This window comes from Salmo trutta, chromosome 33, assembly GCF_901001165.1.
Source record: "Salmo trutta chromosome 33, fSalTru1.1, whole genome shotgun sequence".
In the NCBI taxonomy this organism is placed as follows: Eukaryota; Metazoa; Chordata; class Actinopteri; order Salmoniformes; family Salmonidae; genus Salmo; species Salmo trutta.
The window spans coordinates 2,813,844-2,836,837 of record NC_042989.1 but is presented as its reverse complement, the minus strand read 5'-3'; the positions used below and the strand labels follow the sequence as shown (position 1 = coordinate 2,836,837).

Below are 22,994 nucleotides of genomic sequence, written 5' to 3'. Positions count from 1 at the left end.
TGACTGGTACTGTACATCCGGTGAAACATCTGGCTCCTTGTTCTATCTGTGGTAATAGCGTAGAAGAGAGTAGTTTGACTTACTGGAAGTAGCTGTGGAGCCAGAGTTGTTTCTGAGCAGTCTGGATGCTGTAGGGTAGAGAGCCACCGGCTGGAACGACAATTACACTGTTAGTTCATAAAACCTTCGTAACAATGTCATAAAGCTTTCATAATAACATCAGAAATCTTCCATGATGCTGTCAAGAACTACAATACTACATTAAAGCCTTTGTGAAACTTTCATATAGCATTCATAACAATGTCATAAGACTAAAATCCTGTTTGCACCTGGTTCTGATAACTACAGTAATGCTTACTCACAACACCACTGTAAGCTTTGACTTTAAGAGGAGAGGAACAGGAGAAAGTGAGTTGGTGTTGCGAGGTCTGAGTGTGGCTGAATCTTTACCTGGATACCCCTCCAGACTGGTCCTCACATCGTCCACTGACGGGTAGATCTGTGGAAGATGGAACACATGTTAACACACCATGTATCAAATACCTGGCTGGGGAACACACATGTAAACCAAATCAGACCACAACCTCCTCATCCTCCAGGAAAGCAGCCATGTCTTGAGCTTCACAAATGAGCACCTGACAGAGAGCAGACTATGACCAGATGAATACAGCCTGTTGGTTAACAGGGGGGGGGGGGGTGGTCTCTCTTCACAACAAGCCTCACAGTTACAGACAGAGTCACACACACACACACACACACACACACACACACACACACACACACACACACACACACACACACACACACAGGAATAAATAGGCAAGGTTGAGCTAGGTCTGTCTATCAACGCCTATTATTAGATGGCCAAATGTCTCTGTCTATCTGTCTGTAAGAAACAGTCACAGGGGGTGAGATTCAGTGTGGAGCCCTGACTTTCAGCTGACATTTGCTGAAAGATCCATAAGGAGCACTAATCAATGGGACACAGACCATCAAAAGGGACAAATTCTCAAAAAATCCCTAGGAAGACATTTTATTGAACTGATGCAGGGAAGTGATATAACATCGTGCCTTCAGAAAGTATTCATACCATTTGACTTTTTCCACATTTTGATGTGTTACGAAGTGGGATTTTTTCCTACGATCTACACAAAATAATCTGGTAACGTGGAAGAAATATATTTTGTGTAATTAATATATATATATATATATATATATATATATATATATATATATATATATATACACACACATATATATATACACATACATACATACATACATACATACATACATACATACATACATACATACATACATACATACATACATACATACATACACAGTTGAAGTCGGAAATTTACATACACTTTGATTGGAGTCATTAAAACTAGTTTTTCAACCACTCCACAAATTTCTTGTTAACAAACTATAGTTATGGCAAGTCGGTTAGGACATTTACTTTGTGCATGACACAAGTAATTTTTCCAACAACTGTTTACAGACAGATTAATTTCACTTATAATTCACTGTATCACAATTCCAGTTGGTCAGAAGATTACATACACTAAGTTGACTGTGCCTTTAAACAGCTTGGAAAATTCCAGAAAATGATGTCATGGCTTTAGAAGCTTCTGATAGGCTAATTGACATAATTTGAGTCAATTGGAGTTGTAGCTGTGGATGTATTTCAAGGCTTACCTTCAAACTCAGTGCCTCTGCTTGACATCATGGGAAAATCAAAGGAAATCAGCCAAGACCTCAGAAAAAAATTGTAGACCTCCACAAGTCTGGTTCATCCTTGGGACCAATTTCCAAAACGCCTGAATGTACCACGTTTATCTGTACAAACAATAGTACGCAAGTATAAACACCATGGGACCACACAGCTGTCATCCCGCTCAGGAAGGAGACGGGTTCTGTCTCCTAGAGATGAACATACTTTGGTGCGAAAAGTGCAAATCAATCCCAGAACAACAGCAAAGGACCTTGTGAAGGTGCTGGAGGAAACGGGTTCAAAAGTATCTATGTCCACAGTAAAATGAGTCCTATATCGACATAACCTGAAAGGCCGCTCAGCAAGGAAGAAGCCACTGCTCCAAAACCGCCATAAAAAAGCCAGACTACGGTTTGATACTGCACATGGGGACAAAGATTGTACTTTTTGGAGAAATGCCTTCTGGTCTGATGAAACAAAAATAGAACCGTTTGACCATAATGACAATCGTTATGTTTGGAGGAAAAAGGGGGAGGCTTGCAAGTCGAAGAACACCATCCCAACCGTGAAGCACGGGGGTGACAGCATCATGTTGTGGGGGTGCTTTGCTGCAGGAGGGACTGGTGCACTTCACAAAATAGATGGCATCATGAGGAAGCAAAATGACATGGATATATTGAAGCAACATCTCAAGACATCAGTCAGGAAGTTAAAGCTTGGTCGCAAATGAGTCTTCCAAATGGACAATGACCCCAAACATACTTCCAAAGTTGTGGCAAAATAAGATAAGGACAACAAAGTCCAAGCATTGGAGTGGTGATCCCAAAGCCCTGACCTCAATCCCATAGAAAATTTGTGGGCAGAACTGAAAAAGCGTTTGCGAGCAAGGAGGCCTAGGAACCTGACTCAGTTACACCAGCTCTGTCAGGAGGAATGGGCCAAAATTCACCCAACTTATTGTGGGAAGCTTGTGGAAGGCTACCTGAAACGTTTGACTCAAGTTAAACAATTTAAAGGCAATGCTACCAAATACTAATTGAGTGTATGTAAACTTCTAACCCACTGGGAATGTGATGAAAGAAATAAAATCTGAAATAAATCACTCTCCACTATTATTCTGACATTTCACATTCTTAAAGTAAAGTGGTGATCCTAACTGACTTAAAACAGGGACATTTTTACTAGGATGGATTAAATGTCAGGAATTGTCAAAAACTGAGTTTAAATGTATTTGGCTAAGGTGTATGTAAACTTCCGACTTCAACTGTATGTACAGTCGTGGCCAAAAGTTGAGAATGACACAAATATTAATTTCCACAAAGTTTGCTGCTTCAGTGTCTTTCGATTTTTACGAATTATCTTTGAAAGACAGGGTCCTGACAAAGGGATGTTTCTTTTTTTGCTGAGTTTATATGAAAAATAAAACACTAATACATCTTCATTAAATAAGTATTTATCCCCTGAGTCAATACATGTTAGAATCACCTTTGGCAGTGACTACAGCTGTGAGCCTCTCTGAGTAAGTCTCTCAGAGCTTTGCACACCTGGATTGCACAATATTTGCACATTATTATTTTTAAAATTCTTCAAGCTCAGTCAAATTGGTTGTTGATCATTGCTAGACAGCCATTTTCAAGTCTTGCCATAGATTTTCAAGATGATTTAAGTCAAAACTGTAACTAGGCCATTCAAGAACATTCAATGTCGTTTTGGTAAGCAACTAAAGTTTATATTTGGTCTTGTGTTTTAGGTTATTGTTCTGCTGAAAGGTGAATTTGTCTCCCAGTGTCTGGTGGAAAGCAGACAACCAGGTTTTCCTCTAGCATTTTGCCTGTGCTTAGCTACTCCGCTTCTTTTAAATCATAAAAAACTCCCTAGTCCTTGCCAATGACAAGCATACCGATAACATGACGTAGCCACCACCATGCCTGAAAATATGAAGAGTGGTACTCAGTGTTGAGTTGGATTTGCCCCAAACACTGTATTGCCAAATTATTTTCAGTTTTACTTTAGTGCCTTATTGCAAACAGAATGCATGTTTTGGAATGTGTGTATTCTGTACAGGCTTCCTTTTCACTCTGACAATTAGGTTAGCATTGTGGAATAACTACAATGTTGTTGTAGTTGTTTTCTACTATCACAGCCATTTGAGTGTTTAAATTCACCGTTGGCCTCACGGTGAAATCCCTGAGTGGTTTCCTTCCTCTCTGGCAACTGAGTTAGGAACTACGCCTGTATCTTTGTAGTGACTGGGTGTATTGACACACCATCCAAAGTGTAGTTAATAACTTCACCATGTTCAAAGGGATATTAAAATGTCAGCTTTTTTTTACCCATCTACCAATAGGTGCACTTCTTTGCATACCATTGGATAACTTCCCTGGTCTTTGTGGTTGAATCTGTGTTTGTAATTCACTACTCGACTGAGGGACCTTACAGATAATTGTATGTGTGGGGTACAGAGATTAAGTAGTCATTCAAAAATCATGTTAAACACTATTATTATGCACAGAGTGAATCCATGCAACTTACGTGACTTAAGCACATTTCTACTGCTGAACTTATTTAAGCTTGCCATAACAAATGGGTTGAATACTTAACTACTTAAAGCATTTCAGCTTCTCATTTTGTATTAATTTGTAAAAAATAAAAAAAACAGTTCCACTTTGACATTATGGGGTATTGTGTGTATGCCAGTAAAAGAAAATCTAAATTTACACTTCAGGCTGTAACACAACAAAATGTAGAAAAAGTCAAGGGGTGTGAATACTTCCTGAAGGCATTGTATACAACAATATTATAAAACTGGACGTACCCTGATAACACAATGGTAATGTTTCTACATTATCATTTCAGTTATTTCCGAATCATGGTCGTGAATAATTTGATGTTACTGAACGCTACAATACAACACCATACAATAGGAATACAACGATATGGAACATTGTGTTGTTGATGCATTTGCAGTAAGTAGGTTACAGCAGTCACTTGTTTGCTTTCAATTTCATGTCCCAACATTATTGTGTTCAGAAGACTGGGACAGCTTCGCATAATAACTAGTAAACAACAATATGTAGAATAGAGATGAAATAAGATGATCTATTTCTGTCAGGTAATGTGGTGGGGTTGCACAACAGAGGAAAGATCCTCACACAAACGCAGGTGAACGCACACACATAGATTGTGCTCGAGCTAGCACAAACAAGGAGACAAAACAGCACGCACACACCAAAAACCACACATCCCAATGATTCCACCCAGGTCTCTCTAACACACACACACACACACACACACACACACACACACACACACACACACACACACACACACACACACACACACCTCGTCTGAATGATAGTTTTAATGAAACCAGCGGGGACCCCGAGTTAAAGGCCAGGAGCATCATTTAAAAACAGTTGCATTAATTTTACACTAAATTTCTACATGTACCATTACTGAAAAGACTGCGCACCACAAAAAGATCTTGATTTATAAACCAGGTGCATGCCATACATACACGTTTCCCGTTATAAAATCAGACATGTCGTAAAACGGTGCACGGGGGAACGAGCATTATAACGCCACCTTAAAAACATGCATCATTCACCTTTTATGGTGAAGAGAAAAAAAACGGTTTGTTTTTTCTTTGTATTTTCTTCTACCAGATCTATTGTGTTATATTCTCCTACATTCAATTCACATTTCCAGAAACTTCAAAGTGTTTCCTTTCAAATGGTACCAAGAATATGCATATCCTTGCTTCAGGGCCTGAGCTACAGGCAGTTCGATTTGGTATGTCATTTTAGGCGAAAATTGAAAAAAGAAGAATCCCTAAGAAGATATGGTGTGTTGAGTGCTCTTCTAGCCCAATGCTGTTCTTTTAACTAAGGCACCTGAGTCTTGAGTGGATACAGTAACTTTAATAATATTTGCATGTGTGGTTTTAAAGCACTGTACTGCTTTAATGCTACATCAATGATCTAGATAAAGACTGGATTGCTGACGCTAAGTATTGGCCATTGAGAAGCTTTGAATCCATTTTGTCACTCCCCAGTAGGAGCAGTCCTCTATAGGAATGAATAGAATTATACAGTATTTCAATTAAAATGTTTCAAGGACAAAATTATATGTATTTAAAGTATTTTTTGTTGTTGTGGTGGGGACAGTAACATTAGTAATCTCAAAATTATACATTAAGTAAAATATTTTAATATATTTAATGTTTTATTTTTATATTTAGCTTACATAATATAATTAAAAAGTATATATTAAGGCAGGGATGGGCAACTTTGATGAATTGGAACTCTTCATGAGGGGCCGCGGTGGCTCGTGGGTCTGCGTACCCACATCCATACCCACACAAAAACTTCTACTAATTTTGCCACGGGGCGGAGAGAAAAATGAACAGTATTACAGATCATTTCCTGCAATTCTACACTTTTTGCAATAGGGTGGAGACAAATGTTTGCCGTTTTTAATATAGCTGATGATCAATGGGCCCCCCCCCCAGTCGGTAATTCGACCATGCTTACTACAATTTTAGATAGCTGGCCGCTAGACTACTGTACCAATTCGGGGGGAAAAAATGCTGACATGGCAGAGCTTTGGATTTTAGTTTATTTTTTAAAATCACAAAAAAAAAAAAAAAAAATCAAACAACTACTCTGATCAGAATTGGATTAAGCAGCGGTGCTGATGCAGTGCACAGCAGGGCAGTGTATGGCTGACATTGTGTAAATTGCCTATATTCCTATAGCCCATTTTAATAAATATGTTGTATTTACACAAAGCAAGGGATTTTCTATTTTCTCTCCATTTTATATGAACATGACTTGGCCTATTAAGCCACTTTTAGTTTAATGCAGGCTAGATTTCTCCTGCCGTGCTATTTCATGATCAAACAAATGAATCTAACAGAGTTCTAGGCTCTCTCAGAAAGTTAAGTTGTTTTTGAATAACCCCAAAACATGGGAAGACAAAAGGTAATAATGAGAACAGCAAGATAAAAAAAATCTAATGAGAAATTTGAACAAGCGTTACAGCTGAGCAAAGCATTATAGGACAGGAATTATGCATACAAGACCAGAAAAAATATCCTTCCTTGCCATAGCGAACCAGACGGCCAAAAGCCTAATCCTACTAACTGAAATATCATAACAGCATTAAGACAAATGAAAGTATTTTCCAAATTATTCAAATAAAAAATATTTTAGGTCACAAGAAGTGAAATTGAGCAAACAATACTAGAAAAATCTGATGAGGAGTCAAAAGAAAAATAATTTAGGCAACAGCTGAGGGAAGCTTATGAAAGAAATGCGTAGTTGGCATATTATTGCCATATTATTCTAGCAATGTGCAACCTTACCTACAACACATATAGTATCCTAGGCCTAATAAGAGAAAGGGATGAGGATAAAATGCAAAACAGTTTCTAATTATGCAGTTTTGAGGACAGCAGAGACTGCAGCCCAGGCTTACTCACTCGCTCTACTTTTTTTGTACAATATTTTGAATGGCCGCTAGGGGGCGATAACATTATGCATGGCAGGGGTGTCAAACTCATTCCGTGGAGGGCCTAGTGTCTGCTGGTTTTGGCTTTTTCCATTTCAAATAAGACCTAAGCTGTGTTCAAATACTCATACTAACCGCAATAACTGTGCTATTTGTGATGTAAATTGAGTATATAGCATGCTTATTGGTCAGAGTATGGATATAGTTAGTATGCCAAAAAGTTCCCGGATGTTGTAATACATTAGCCAAAATACGAAGTATACAAGCAGTGGCACTATTTCCGTGCTTTTAGAGCCCATCATGCAATTCTTCAGAAAATGGGTGGTTTGAAATTGGCGATTTGAAGAAAATTGCTGAATATATACAGCCGAAGTCCAACGAGAGCAGATACAAATTCATTGCTTTAACTAATTATGACAAATGTTTAGAAAACGTTGAGCAATGTAATAAAGTAATGACTTTTCAAATAAGTTACGTTACACGTTATGTTGGCTGACAATTTATTAGCTACGCTATCATAACGAACCACATATCATTACAGCAATATGTACCGGTATGTTAGCTAGCTATCTAACTTTAGTTGTCTACTAATACATCAAACTTGCCAGTATATTAACTATAGGGTAACTACTCAATCTTTATTTACTTGATTATTCCCGTCATTCTTAGCTTAGCTAAATAGTATAGTCGTTGTGCGTTCTCAATGGACATTCGGGTGCTTTTGTAAATTCTCTCGGGCTATCTGCTCCGATTTCAGAGCACTCTCGTTTGAGTGTACCAGAGCGCAGAATAACTGATGAATTTACGAACACTCAACCCTCGTTGAATACGGCCGGTGTCAGTAAACATCAGCAAAGTTAGTCACCACACTCTGGATAACATGAAAACAGCCTAACCAGCTCTGCTAGGGTGAGTAAAATGGTCAGAGTGAGGTGTTCTCTCATTTGTGTTTGGAAGTAGCTAGCCAACGTTAGCCAGTTAGAACGGCAGTCAAGCGCCCAAGCTAAGGTCAGAACGCTCAGATCAACCCTACTCCGTCCAGTGTGCGCTCTGAACGCTCAGAGAGCAAAACGCTCTGAATTTACAAACTGACAATTTGACAACACTCTGGCACTCCAGATTGAATTTAACCTGTTTGGGATAGGGGGCAGTATTTTCACGGCCGGATAAAAAAACGTACCCAATTTAATCTGGTTACTACTCCTGCCCAGAAACTAGAATATGCATATAATTAGTAGATTTGGATAGAAAACACTCTAAAGTTTCTAAAACTGTTTGAATTGTGTCTGTGAGTATAACAGAACTCATATGGCAGGCCAAAACCTGAGACGATTCCATACAGGAAGTGCCCTGTGTGACAATTTGTCGTCCTTCTGTAGCATCTCTATCAAAAATACAGCATCTGTGCTGCAACGTGACATTTTCTAAGGCTTCCATTGGCTCTCAGAAGGCGCCAGAAAGTGTAATGGGGTGTCTGCAGTCTCTGGGCGAAGTACAGCAGCTCTGTTTGTGAGTGGTCAGGCTGGGAACAGTGACACTGGAGATGCGCGTCCACGAGACTGCTCCATTTTTTTCTTTCAGCCTTTAAAAGAATAAAACGTCGCCCGGTTGGAATATTATCTCTATTTTACGAGAAAAATAGCATAAAAAATGATTTTAAACAGCGTTTGACATGCTTCGAAGTACGGTAATGGAATTTTTTTGAATTTTTTTGTCACGAAATGCACTCGCGCGTCACCCTTCGGATTGTGACCTGAACGCACGAACAAAACGGAGCTATTTGAATATAACTATGGATTATTTGGAACCAAAACAACATTTGCTGTTGAAGTAGAAGTCCTGGGAGTGCATTCTGACGAAGAACAGCAAAGGTAATCCAATTTTTCTTATAGTAAATCAGAGTTTGGTGAGGGCCAAACTTGGTGGGTGTCAAATTAGCTAGCCATGATGGCCGGGCTATCTACTCAGAATATTGCAAAATGTGCTTTCGCCGAAAAGCTATTTTAAAATCTGACACCGCGATTGCATAAAGGAGTTCTGTATCTATAATTCTTAAAATAATTGTTATGTTTTTTGTCAACGTTTATCGTGAGTAATTTAGTAAATTCACCGGAAGTTTGCGGTGGGTATGCTAGTTCTGAACATCACATGCTAATGTAAAAAGCTGGTTTTTGATATAAATATGAACTTGATTGAACAAAACATGCATGTATTGTATAACATAATGTCCTAGGAGTGTCATCTGATGAAGATCAAAGGTTAGTGCTGCATTTAGCTGTGGTTTTGGTTTTTGTGACATATATGCTTGCTTTGAAAATAGCTGTGTGATTGTTTTTGGCAGGGTACTCTCCTGACATAATCTAATGTTTTGCTTTCGCTGTAAAGCCTTTTTGAAATCGGACAATGTGGTTAGATTAACGAGAGTCTTGTCTTTAAAATGGTGTAAAATAGTCATATGTTTGAGAAATTGAAGTTATAGCATTTTTTAGGTATTTGTATTTCGCGCCACGCTCTACCATTTGATATTGGTGAGGCGTTCCGCTAGCGGAACGTCTGTCCCTAAAAGGTTTTAAGACCACACCCAAAGTTGTAAAATGTGTAGCTAGTAATATGTTATGCTAACAAGCTAGCAAGAGGTTGCATAGCAACAGCATCAACTAGTACGCTCAACTGAAAGGATACTGTTCGTTTACAGTATACTAAAATTAACTAATAGTATATGTATTTGTATATACTCATTAAGTATGTAGTATACAGTATGTTTGTATGGGTATTCGAACACAGCTCTAGACAACCAGGTGAGGGGAGTTCCTTACTAATCAGTGACCTTAATTCATCAATCAAGTACAAGAAAGGAGCAGCGCCCAATATCAGTCATCTAGTGTATATATAAATCATTGCATGCCACCAGGGCCAGCTCTAGCCTTTTGGGGGCCTGAAGCGATATTTGGTTGGGGGGGCCCCCTACCTCGCTGGCAAAACATTATAGTGACCCCCCTCTTAACAGAGGAGAAAATGTTGCAGTTTAAAGGCAAATTCTGTAATTTTACACATTTTGCCAAAGGGCAGAGAGAACATTTTGAAACTTTATAACTAACATCATGCAATTGTACACATTTTGCCATGGGGTAGAGACATTTTTGCAGTTTAAAAGCTAATTTCCTGCAATTCTACACATTTTTCCATGACTTATGCCATGTTAATATGATATCTGAGTGAGAGTGACTAACAAAATCAAAATGGGGGCCCTCTGGAGGTCAGGGCCCCTGGGCACGTGCCCTGCGTGTCTGGTTGGTAATTTGGCCATAATTATAACAAGGTTTAGATACTAACTTACCAATCTAAAAAATGTTTGCTGACATGGGCTAATTGAGTCACTGTCATAACTAACCAAATTTCGAACCCTTGTGTATTCAGGGCCGGTGCTGATTGCCACCCTCTCTAGTGTGGCCAGTTAGAGACGATAGAGTTACAGTGGCAGGTTTTTGGAAAGTACCAACTAAATATATACAGAGGGGGACTAGTACAATATGGGTGTTTTATAGAACGTACCAAGTGCATGGGGGGATCTGGGCGAAGAGACGATTTGCCCAGGGTGGTCAGAGTGCGCTGGAACTCCCCTGCCAGCCACTTGGTCTTGTCCACCCCCATGGAGCCGATGCTGGAGAACTGACCAATGACAGGCCACTTCTCTTCGTTGGGGATGGGCCGTGTGTGGTCGTGCAACAGCTATACAAGAGAGAGAGAGAGACAGAGACAGGGTCAGAACTGAGGAAAACACGGGTTAGTGCTGGGCTGGAACAAAAGCCTGCAAACAAAATGCAGCCATCCAACCCCGATATAGAGCATAATGTATAAGATAGAAGCAAGAGAAGAACTCTTACTTTTCTCAACCTCAGGTGACCCCACCTCTCCATGTCTGAGCCCAAGTACCTCCCTGGAGTGGAACCTATCAGATACACCCTGAGGAGAAGAGAGGAGGAGCTGTCAACATCTCACATGGGTCCAGTTCAGTTGGCATGAAGTAGGGAAACCCCCCCCCCCCCCCCCCCAAAAAAAAATGAGTTATTATGGACACGCTAGTACCTAATATGTGTCAAATGTTTTCAGCTGTGTCGTGCCAATAGAACATGATCATCGTTCAACATAGTCTCACCTGGTCTCAGACAGGTCATGCTCTCTGATCCTCTGGATCCAGTCTGTGATTTCAGGGGCACGATAGGCCCCCAGGTACTCCAGGAGGTCCCGCTTGAAAAGGGTGGGAGACTCCCCCGCTGTCTCTGGACTCCCCTTGGGTAACCGTAAATACAGAGGACTCATCCACAACCTGAGACACACACACACAGAGAAAGATACTGTCACAATACAACATCTGATAAATATTACTGCACACATTACAATAATACAACCCCTAGTCATCAGTGTTCTGATGAATCCCCATGAGCCTGCATTTCCCCTCAGGGGGATCAATTACGTGTTTTTCATTCATCATTCTAAACAAAATAAACACAGCGAGACAATCTCACAACATCAACACACCCTGCATAATATTTCCTTAGTCATCCACAGCATGAGAGAGGCTGAAAGCCAGGGTGGGGTGACAGACATTGCAAGCGTGTGTGATGTGACTAGGGATGCACGATATATCGGTGAGCATAAAGAATGCTAACATCGGCCTGATGTGTAGTTTAACGGCGATGTCAAAGCTGACGTGCATACCTATATAACGTAGGTAGATGACGTAATGACGGCACGAAAAATACAGCGCTACACGTGCAACACAGCATTCCTAACCTAGCCCACAATGTCTGCTGTGTGGATCTATCTTGAAGTTTCATTTGAAGGTGATTCACCCCCAGACGTTCAGCGACTACTTAGAACAAAAGCACAAAGAATTCAAAAAACTAAGCGCACACTTCCAACAACTAAACAAGTTCAAGTCGAGCAGTCATTTGAAAGAGTAAGACAATTTCAGCGAGACAACTCAAAGGCGAAATCCATTAACGCCAAGATAATGGAATTCATTGCCCTTGACAATCAACCATTCTCTGTCGTGGATGATGTTGGCTTTTGCCGACTGGTCGAGCACCGGTACACACTACCAAGTAGGCGCTATTTTTCAGATGTTGCCCTACCAGAGTTACACAGTATTGTTGAAACGCACATCCATGAGCTACTGCTTTCAGCTTCACAACTGACATTTGGACCAGCAATGGTGGGTCGATGAGGATTTCGTACTGAGGAAAGCCATATTGCATGCTCAGGAATGTGCTGATTCTCATACCGCTGCTGCCATTTCAATGGCATTTGACAACATGTTTGAAACTCGGAAACATGAACACAATCCTAGCTTCATTCGAACAACCGACTCGAGAAATAAACTCATCAACTGCGTCTGCAGCAGACGTTAAACCCTCTGTCATGGCATTGAAACGCCTGCTCAACAAAACTGCCGACACAGACCGTGGGGTTAAAACTTGCAAAAGTACTCTACTAGAGGCTGTGAATAAGCGATTCGGTGGCATTCTCTCTGAGCTTCTTTACTGTGTCGCCACCATGCTCGATGCTAGGTACAAGGACCGCTACTTCGATGCAGACAAGAAACAGGATTTACGTGACATGTTACAGACACAGCTGGACACGGACACAGTGACAGTGCCCACCGAGGACGAAAGGCCGAGGACGAAAGGCCACGGACAGACACAGCTGAAACTTCACTGTTTGACATGGATGATGAAATCCTGGTTGAGAATGAAACGACTGAACAAATGTACAACAAAACAGCACAGCAAGTAAGTGAAAGAAATTGGTTTTGATTATGTTTTACTGGTATTGAGGACATGCGTAAATGCCAACAAAATAACTTTTTGGCCAGTGTGTGTTTCAACTATTTAACTGTACTAGAACGCTTAAAAGTCAGCAAAACAAATGATATCGGTTATAGGAATTAGGATTTTGGCAAGGAAAATATCGGCTATTGGTATCGGCCAATAATGTCATAGCGGTGCATCCCTAGATGTGACCCCAATGACAGGACAGGCTGCTACAAAATAGAACAAAACAGAGCTCATCAATATGGATTCCAGACACCAGGAAGCCATTCTAGGTAGATGCCAAAACCAGATATATACTACAACTACTTCAACATGATGATCAGATAGAGACAGAGTAAAAGTGAATGTGATTTTTGAGAGTATCTCTGTGTGTGTGCAGAGACAGGGAGAGAAGAGAGAGTGAGAAACCGTATTCGGGTAAGGGAGGAGTTAGGCGGAGGAGAAGCCAAACTATAGTTCTGTAATTGCTGCTCTCTCTAAGTCTCTCTAATGGAACTGGTTTCAAGGGTTAGGGAGAGGGAGTAGAAAGTCAATGATCTGAGGGATCACCTGAATGAAAGAATAAAACAAAAATGGGATGATTACGTCTCTACTGTTTGTGTAAGAGAGTAGAGAGATAAACTGCAGAGATACTGACTAGGCCTATGTGTTTCTGTAAAATAATCAGGGCAGGTTCCTTCCTATGAAAGGTTTTGGCCCCCAAAAGATGAAGAACTTGTTCCCCGTTACTATTTGGGTACAAAATGCACCTCATTTCAGCTTGCTGAGTGAGTTGTCATGGAAACCAAGAGAAAATGTGATATTCACGTGGGAATGAATAGGCATCACGACGACAGCTATTCAACTCAGATATGAGACTAATGTTGTTTTTTTAAACCACAAACGAACAAATTTAAAGACACCTGGTTCTCCGGCAATGCAAGAAACCGGGGCAAAAACAGGAAATCAATAACTTAATAATTAACAACAGAATTATGAAGTTGAAGTTCACCTTATCTCAACTGAGACTGTTGAAACTGTCCCCTAGCATAGCAATCAGTCTTAACCAGACTATAGAAACGGTAGTCTTCAAACATGGCCACTGTCAGAGACTCACCCCTGTGTTTTCTGGTACCAGTCTGCTCTGATCATGTTGGAGGTAAGGATGACCACTCTGAAGCCTTCCTCGTACCACAGCAACATCATCTTCCTGACAACACAAGATGGAGGACACGTCAATGGAGGACACAAACGTGCACGCAGATGCACCACACACATACAAACACACAGGCAACGTACAACAACTGAACCACAACAACATTCAACTTCAAGAGACTATGCAGATTTGTATTCTGTATTTATCCAGTGAATCTGATTAAGATGCAACACCATCTTCACTGCTCTGTTTAGTATAATGTACCTCGTGTGTTATCAATGTACTGTATTATCAAACTCCTGAAACCTTCCTAAACCTCAGCTGGCGATTCTACCATACCTTTCCAGGGTCATTCATACAATCTATCCTGGAGCATTAATACAAAGTAATAGCCCTTATAGAACGAAGAGAGTAAATCATTCCACCACATCAGTATTCTGAGGGAGATACACACTAAGTGCATTTGAGCTACTAGGGCAATTTCACGCCAGGATGGCTCAAAGATATTTATGATGTTTTGGATTTTCCTGAAGTAAAATAAATAAAAGGTCCTTTGGGGGAAGAATGTTTGGCATAGCTTCAAAGTCTGTATTCAACATTACTATTGAAAAACAATTGATTCACGTTTAAGAAAACGTGTGACATTTTGGCCGTACCCTGGGCATCTTTTGGGCCTTACCCTGGGCATCTTTTGGGCCTTACCCTGGGCATCTTTTGGGCCTTACCCAGGGCATCTTTTGGGCCTTACCCAGGGCATCTTTTGGGCCTTACCCAGGGCATCTTATGGGCCTTACCCAGGGCATCTTTTGGGCCTTACCCAGGGCATCTTTTGGGCCTTACCCAGGGCATCTTATGGGCCTTACCCAGGGCATCTTATGGGCCTTACCCAGGGCATTTTTGGGCCTTACCCAGGGCATCTTTTGGGCCTTACCCAGGGCACCTTTTGGGCCTTACCCAGGGCACCTTTTGGGCCTTACACAACAATGAGTCTGTCGATGCTACAAAGCCAGTCTTGGTGCCATTTGAAACCTTACCGTGTGATCTGAAATATGAGTAGTGTTAAAAAATAACATTTCTTTACGGACAATTAAAAATATAAACGTAAATCTTTCAAAAGTACCCTTTTTGACAATATACTCCACAAGCACATCTAATTTCCAGAGTGGGCTCTCTTTATACAAAAATTTGGCATTACAATGCATTCGGAAAGTATTCAGACCCCTTGACTTTTTCCACATTTTGTTAAGTTACAGCCTTATTCTAAAATTGATTAAATATTTTTTTCCCCTCATCAATCTACACACAATAGCCCATAATAACAAAGCAAAAACAGGTTGACATTTTTGCAAATTTATTAAAAATAAAAACTGAAATATCACATTTACATAAGTATTCAGACCCATTACTCAGTACTTTGTTGAAGCACATTTGGCAGCGATTACAGCCTTGAGTCTTCTTGGGTATGACTCTACAAGCTTGGCAAACCTGTATTTGGGGAGTTTCTCCCATTCCTCTCTGTAGATCCTCTCAAGCTCTGTCAGGTTGGATGGGGAGCTTCGCTGCAGAGCTATTTTCAGGTCTCTCCAGAGATGTTCGATCGGGTTTAAGTCCAGGCTCTGGCTGGGCCACTAAAGGACATTGAGACTTGTCCCGAAGCCACTCCTGCGTTGTCTTGGCTGTGTGCTTAGGGTCATTGTCCTGTTGGAAGGTGAACCTTCGCCCCAGTCTGAGGTCATGAGTGCTCTGGAGTAAGGATCTCCCTGTACTTTGCTACATTAATCTTTGCCTCGATCCTGAATCATCTCCCAGTTCCTGCCGCTGAAAAACATCCCCACAGCATGATGCTGCCACCACGGTTCACCATAGGGATGGTGCCAGGTTTTCTCCAGACGTGACGCTTGGCATTTAGGCCAAAGAGTTCAATCTTGGTTTTGTCAGACCAGATAATCTTGTTTCTCAAGCAGAGATGGTTGTCCTTCTGGAAGGTTCTCCAATCTCCACAGAGTACACTAGAGCTCTGTCAGAGTGACCATCGGGTTCTTGGTCACCTCCCTGACCAAGGCCCTTCTCCCCTGATTGCTCAGTTTGGCAGGGCGGCCAGCTATAGGAAGAGTCTTGGTGGTTCCAAACTTCTTCCATTTAAAAATGTAGGCCACTGTGTTCTTGGGGACCTTCAATGCTACAGAAATGTTTTGGTACCCTTGCCAAGATCTGTGCCTCGACACAATCCTGTCTCGGAGCTCTATGGACAATTCCTTCGACCTCACGGCTTGGTTTTTGCTCTGACATGCACTGTCAAATGTGGGAACTTATATAGACAAGTGTGTGCCTTTCCAAATCATGTCCAATCAATGTAATTTACCACAGGTGAACTCCAATCAAGTTGTAGAAACATCTCAAGGATGATTAATGGAATCAGAGTGCACTGGAGCTCCATTTCTAGTCTCATAGCAAAGTGTCTGAATACTTAAGTAAATAAGGTATTTTTGTTTAACATTTGGAAAAATGTATAAAAACCTGTTTTTGCATTGTCGTTATGGGGTATTGTGTGTAGACTGCTGAGGGAAAAAAACTATATTTAATCAATTTCAGAATAAGGCTGAAAAGTAACAAAGTGTGGAAAAATTCAAGGGGTCTGAATACTTTCCGAAGGAACTGTATTGGCTATTAAACAATCACAGCCCCCCTTTAGTATTGCACATTCAGCAAATCACCGTTTCCTTTGAATCCATTTTCCCATTCAGTGTGTTGGTGGTGCGCATAAAATGTATGATAACTTACTTGCTATTCTGGCATGGAAATGCCCAGCAGTTTAATGTGTTAAAACTCTATTGAACTGGAGGAGCTGAAGGTAACAAACACTTATGTTTCACAGACATTGGTTTGGTGTTTTTCAAAGTTTGAAAAATATACCATTAGATGCCTTTTAGAAACTCCAGGCAGCGAAATATATGAATGTCAAACACTCCTACGGAGACTAAATTGAGACCCTGTGTTAAGAGGATTTGAAAAATCCTTTCTATTAATCTCTTGGAGGAAAACCTCTTCATGATTCAATGAGACGAGAGGAGGAGAGAGAGCTCCTCTGATTGCTCATCTTGTTGTGTTTGTGACTGTGTGTATGTACCCCTCTGTGAATATGTAGCCTGTGTGTGTGTGTGTGTGTGTGTGTGTGTGTGTGTGTGTGTGTGTGTGTGTGTGTGTGTGTGTGTGTGTGTGTGTGTGTGTGTGTGTGTATGCCTAACATTGTGTAAATAACTGTGTGTGTGTGTGTGTGTGTGTCTTCAGCCCGAGGTCGAACTAATCACGGAGCAGCAAAGTGCAACCCACCAGAGCAGACACGGGTGTTAGACGAGGATTATCTAGGCATCAATATTTTATTTACCCGCTACAGAAATCTTTCAAACTCTCTCAAAAACAGGGAGAGATCACCCCCGAGGCATCCAACCTCAGTCTCCACGTACCTGAATAAACCATAAGAATCATTCAACCCAGCGACAGGGGAGCAGGGAGAAATCAAACATATAAATATGCAACAATGGAAACAGAGACCGTTTAACACTTAGAATTAAAAACACAATAGTTAAGATGAAGACTTAAGCAGTGTTGCTCAGACAGATCAGACGAAAGTAGCATGCAAAGTAGTTTCCCACGAATCAGTTATCATCTCATGTATCAGACAGACGTGGCTTTCAGCTGGTTCTCATGTTGACGTTTAGAGTAGTTATTGAGTGTTATAATGGTGGTGGAAAGGCGATAGTACAGAATACTGATGCAGGCTCACTTGGATGTTGAGTGGGGGTATGATAGGTGACTTTTGCACGCTACCTTCAATTTGAGATCCTTCCTCTTAGCTCCTCTCGGTTAACATTAATGTGCATTAAAAGGTACGCTTAGCTAAAGCATCATTTGTTTAGGCTCCAGCTCCACACCATTTTTTATTTTTTTTAAAGAACCCTGGACCTGACTCTGTGAGCTAGTTCTTCAGAGACCAACTAAACACGTTTACCTATGAAACCATATTCCGCTCAGGCCTTATGCGTCTCCACCGTTTGATGTAGAAAATAAGCATAACCAACTCAGTGGGACAATTCTTCAAAACTCCCGATCAAATTACAAAGGTACGTGGATGATATATGGTGCAAGGGGAGAAAAGGAACACTTACGTGTGATGTGTTCCGAAAGCAATATCCAGTTTGGCCTGTTAGGAGACAAACAGGAAATCCAAATGAACACAGATGAGGCACTGGGATGGCTCATTAGGATAATGCATTACAGTTGGCTGGCTAGCAGTAAGAGACTGCTTTTTGGTGATTAGGTAAATTACTTAACTTCAAAAACTTTTACAGAAGACTGTGATTTAAATAATACCTTAAAACAGGTCAGGAATGAAAGAATAGGAGAATGGAGCAGAATAAATAGGCTAAGTCGATTTGATTCGTTTGAGTTTATGTTGGGAGTCAATGTCTTATCAATGTCTCCCTCTGGTGGGCTACGGTGTAAATTACAATGTGACACAATGTTGTGAATATTTTTATGGGAAACAAGGGCAAGAGGAGAGTGAGAGGAAGGTAGAGGAGAAGTAGGCATGAGGAAAGTAAATTGAGATAAGAGGGGAAGCCCGGAAGAACGGCAAGTAAAAAAAGAGAGGTTGCAGAGGAGAGGAGAAAAAGATAAGAAGGTTAGAGATGTGTTACCTGGCAGAAGCGGACTTGACTGTACGGCTGGGCTTGCTGGAGCAGACGGGCCTTGGCCTCTCTCTTGTCTCCGTGGACAATCAGAACAGGCTTGTCTCTGTAGGACAGACAGGACGTCACCTTCACCAGTAGTAATAGTAGCAGGGTTTAAACACATCAAATGACATTTTATTGGTTGAGCACACATACTTTGCAGATGTTATCACGGGTGTAGCGAAATGCTTATGTTACTAGCTCCAACAGTGCAGTAATACCCAACAATAAACGCAAATCCCCCCAAAAAGAAAGGGAATTAAGAAATATAGAAATACTACAACAAGCAATGTCAGGGTCTGGAAAATAAATATATTCACTACCGTTCAAAAGGTTAGGGTCACTTAGAAATATATCTTTGTTTTTGAAAGAAAATCACATTTTTTGTTCATTAAAATAACATCAAATTTATCAGAAATACAGTGTAGACATTGTTAATGTTGTAAATGACTATTGTAGCTGGAAACGGCTGATTTTTAATGGAATATCTACATAGGCATACAGAGGCCCATTATCAGCAACCATCACTTCGGGGTTCCAATGGCACATTGTGTTAGCTAAGTTTATCATTTTAAAAAGCTAATTGATCATTAGAAAACCCTTTTTGCAATTATGTTAGCACAGCTGAAAACTGTTATTCTGATTAAAGAACCAAAAAAACTGGCCTTTAGACTAGTTGAGTATCTAGAGCATCAGCATTTGTGGATTCGATTACAGGCTTAAAATGTCCAGAAACAAATAAACTTTCTTCTGAACCTCGCTGTGTACTACGCCTCACAAGTCCTCAACTGGCAGCTTCATTAAATAGTACCCGCAAAACACCAGCCTCAATGTCAACAGTGAAGAGGCGACTCCGGGATGCTGGCCAGAGTTCCTCTGTCCAGTGTCTTGTGTTCTTTTGCCCATCTTAATCTTTTATTGGTCAGTCTGAGATATGGCTTTTTCTTTGCAACTCTGCCTAGAAGGCCAGCATCCCGGAGTCGCCTCTTCACTGTTGACGTTGAGATTGTTGTTTTGCGGGAACTATTTAATGACGCTGCCAGTTGAGGACTTGTGAGGCGTCTGGTTCTCAAACTACACACTAATGTACTTGTCCTCTTTCTCAGTTGTGCACCGGGGCCTCCCACTCTTCCTTCTATTCTGGTTAGAACCAGTTTGCGCTGTTCTGTGATGGGAGTAGTACACAGCATTGTAAGAGATCTTCAGTTTCTTGGAAATTTCTCGTATGGAATAGCCTTAATTTCTCAGAACAACAATAGACTGATGAGTTTCAGAAGAAAGTTGTTTGTTTCTGACCATTTTGAGCCTGTAATCGAACCCACAAACGCTGATGCTCTAGATACTCAACTAGTCTAAAGAAGGACAGTTTTATTGCTTCTTTAATCAGAAGAGTTTTCAGCTGTGCTAACATAATTACAAAAGGGTTTTCTAATAATCAATTAGTCTTTAAAATGATAAACTTGGATTAGCTAACAACGTGCCATTGGAACACAGGAGTGATGGTTGCTGATAATGGGCCTCTGTACACCTATGTAGATATTCCATTTTTTTTTTTTTTTTTTTTTTTTTTTTTTTAAATCTGCCGTTTCCAGCTACAGTAGTTATTTACAACAGTGCTAGCTGTGCCACTAGAGATTCTGGGTTCGAGTCCAGGCTCTGTCGCAGCCGGCCTCAACCGGGCGCACAATTGGCCCAGCATCGTCCGGGTTAGGGGAGGGTTTGGCCGGCAGGGATGTCCTAGTCTCATCGCGCACTAGCGACTCCTGTGGCGGGCCGGGCGCAGTGCACTGCTGACACGGTCGCCAGGTGTACGGTGTTTCCTCCGACACATTGGTGCAGCTGGCTTCCAGGTTGGATAGGCATTGTGTCAAGAAGCAGTTCGTCTTGGTTGGGTTGTGTTTCGGAGGATGCATGGCTCTCGACCTTCGGCTCTCCCGAGTCCGTACGGAGTTGCAGCGATGAGACAAGACTGTAACTACTACCAATTGGGGAGAAAAAAAGGAGTGAAAAATACAACAAAAAAACTCATAAATAAAAACAATGTCTACACTGTATTTCTGATTAATTTAATGGACAATTTTTTTTGCTTTTCTTTCAAAAACTTTTGAACGTTGTGTATTTAGCTCATCTGGTAGACTCATGTCACTGTGAGGTGATTTTTAAAAGCACATACTGTTTTGATGATAAGTTTGATGTGATTTTTGAGAGCATTTGCATTGATGTCAGAGTGGTTAGAGGGACAACAGAGACATGAGTACCAGGCCATTAGAGACCTGATGATCATTAGCAAGTTAGCAACACATGTCCAGAGTGCATAAGAGATTACGGTGACTCAACGGTCACCTAGGATTTTACTGCGGTCATGACTAATGACTGCCGGTGTGGCGGTAATACGGTCACTGCAACAGCTCTGATCTTGACTTGGAAGAGTTCCAGTGTTGGACAGCCATAGCCAGCTAAGCAACATGGCATCCCTCTCTGTTTGAGTCTGGTGTTTGAGTAGGTTAAACTAGCTAGCTACATTAGCTATCTAAGTAAGTGAATGTGAAAGTGACAAAATACTAAATAGAGCTAGCTCTCTCTCACTACTCTTACATTTTTAAAGAAATTAATTTGTTAAACTGTTCAACTATTCTCTTCTCTCTCTGAGTCAAATACTCACCACTTTGTATGCATTGCAGTGCTGGCTAGCTGTAGCTTACGTTTTTAGTACTACATTCATTCTCTGATCCTTTGATTGGGTGGACAACATGTCAGTTCATGCTGCAAGAACTGATAGGTTGGAGAACGTCCTCCGGAACGTGTCCTAATTACTGTGTAAGTCTATGGAGGACGAAAATGAACTGTCCTCCGGCTACACCATGGTGCTACCCTACAGAGTGCTATTGAGGCTATTGTAAAACAGTGTGTTTTAATCAATTATTTGCTGACGTGAATATATTTAGTATAGTTTTATTTAAAAAGGATAACTTTAATGTTTCACTATTTTAAAAATAATGAAATTCACTGAGGAGGATGGCGGTCCCTTTCCTCTGAGGAGCCTCCACAGGTTGCAGGCCGTTGGATGAAATTCTCCCGGAGAATTTGATGTTTTCGTCGGTTCGGCGTCCTCTTACACTAGCAAATCATGAGCCGATCACCACAGAATGCGGGTGTGTTCCCAAACCATATCGTTGGCGCTGTCTTTCGTGGGGAAAGACACCACATCTCAGTATGGAGCAAATTTCACAATGTATGTATCATCTTAGCTGGTGACTTTATTCCTTGTGACAGGTACATTTACTGCAGCATTAACCAGGTTTCCATCCAACCTTTTTATGTCAGATAAAAAAACGTCATGACAGGACTGATGGAAACAGAAAATGTGTGTGTAAATGTCGGCAAAACAAAATACACAAGACAAGGTGGGTTATTTTGTGTCGTTAAAAGTATTAATACGAGAAAGGTCAGTGGAAGCGCTTTTATGCGTAAATATTAATATAATAACCCTTATATCAAAGTAAACTTGGAGTCATAAAATGACATGCTTGTGTGGTCCTCCCACTACAGATTAAATAAATGAACTTCACAGGGTGGTGAAAGTGCAAGTTGAGGAGCTTGATTCCCCTTTCCAATAAATACTGAGGGTCTTATTCTGGTGAAATGATCATCGATGATTGGCTGCCGTTTGACAAATGAAAATAATCTCGCTCTTTAGTCCATAATAATCTCATGTGCACTACGTCATCACGCACATTGTTTTATCGGCAACAAGTCAATTTGATGGAAACATCTCTGGTAGGAAAAGGTCCATATTGTTTTCTTGCGGATTTTAGATTATTCGCATGAAATATGTCACCAATTGGATGGAAACCTAGCTATAGCCTATATTACAATAATATTAGGCCTAATATATCTAAATGATAGATTAATATGAATGAAAGTCTAATTTACACATCTCCATCTGGCTTTCTGGGGTCACCTTATATGAATTGCAGATTGGGCCACGGGGTGTTTCTTTTCGGTTCTGGGGATGTTGGAAGCGAATCTGATGGTTGTTTGCTGTATATAGTTTGAACTTAACAAAG

At 40.8% G+C, this 22,994-nt stretch overlaps 1 protein-coding gene across 1 annotated transcript in view; it reads right to left on the bottom strand.

Moving 5' to 3' along the window:
• Positions 1 to 22,994, bottom strand: part of tdp1 (tyrosyl-DNA phosphodiesterase 1) — a 74,838-nt gene that overhangs the window by 49,942 nt on the left and 1,902 nt on the right. Inside the window, exons 5-12 of the mRNA XM_029729400.1 lie at positions 18,895 to 18,991; positions 18,364 to 18,398; positions 14,159 to 14,251; positions 11,385 to 11,555; positions 11,113 to 11,191; positions 10,781 to 10,957; positions 451 to 499; positions 84 to 150 (exon numbers count right to left, since the gene is read on the bottom strand). Coding sequence (XP_029585260.1) covers positions 84 to 150; positions 451 to 499; positions 10,781 to 10,957; positions 11,113 to 11,191; positions 11,385 to 11,555; positions 14,159 to 14,251; positions 18,364 to 18,398; positions 18,895 to 18,991 — 768 coding nt within the window. The remainder of the gene's footprint in view (positions 1 to 83; positions 151 to 450; positions 500 to 10,780; positions 10,958 to 11,112; positions 11,192 to 11,384; positions 11,556 to 14,158; positions 14,252 to 18,363; positions 18,399 to 18,894; positions 18,992 to 22,994) is intronic.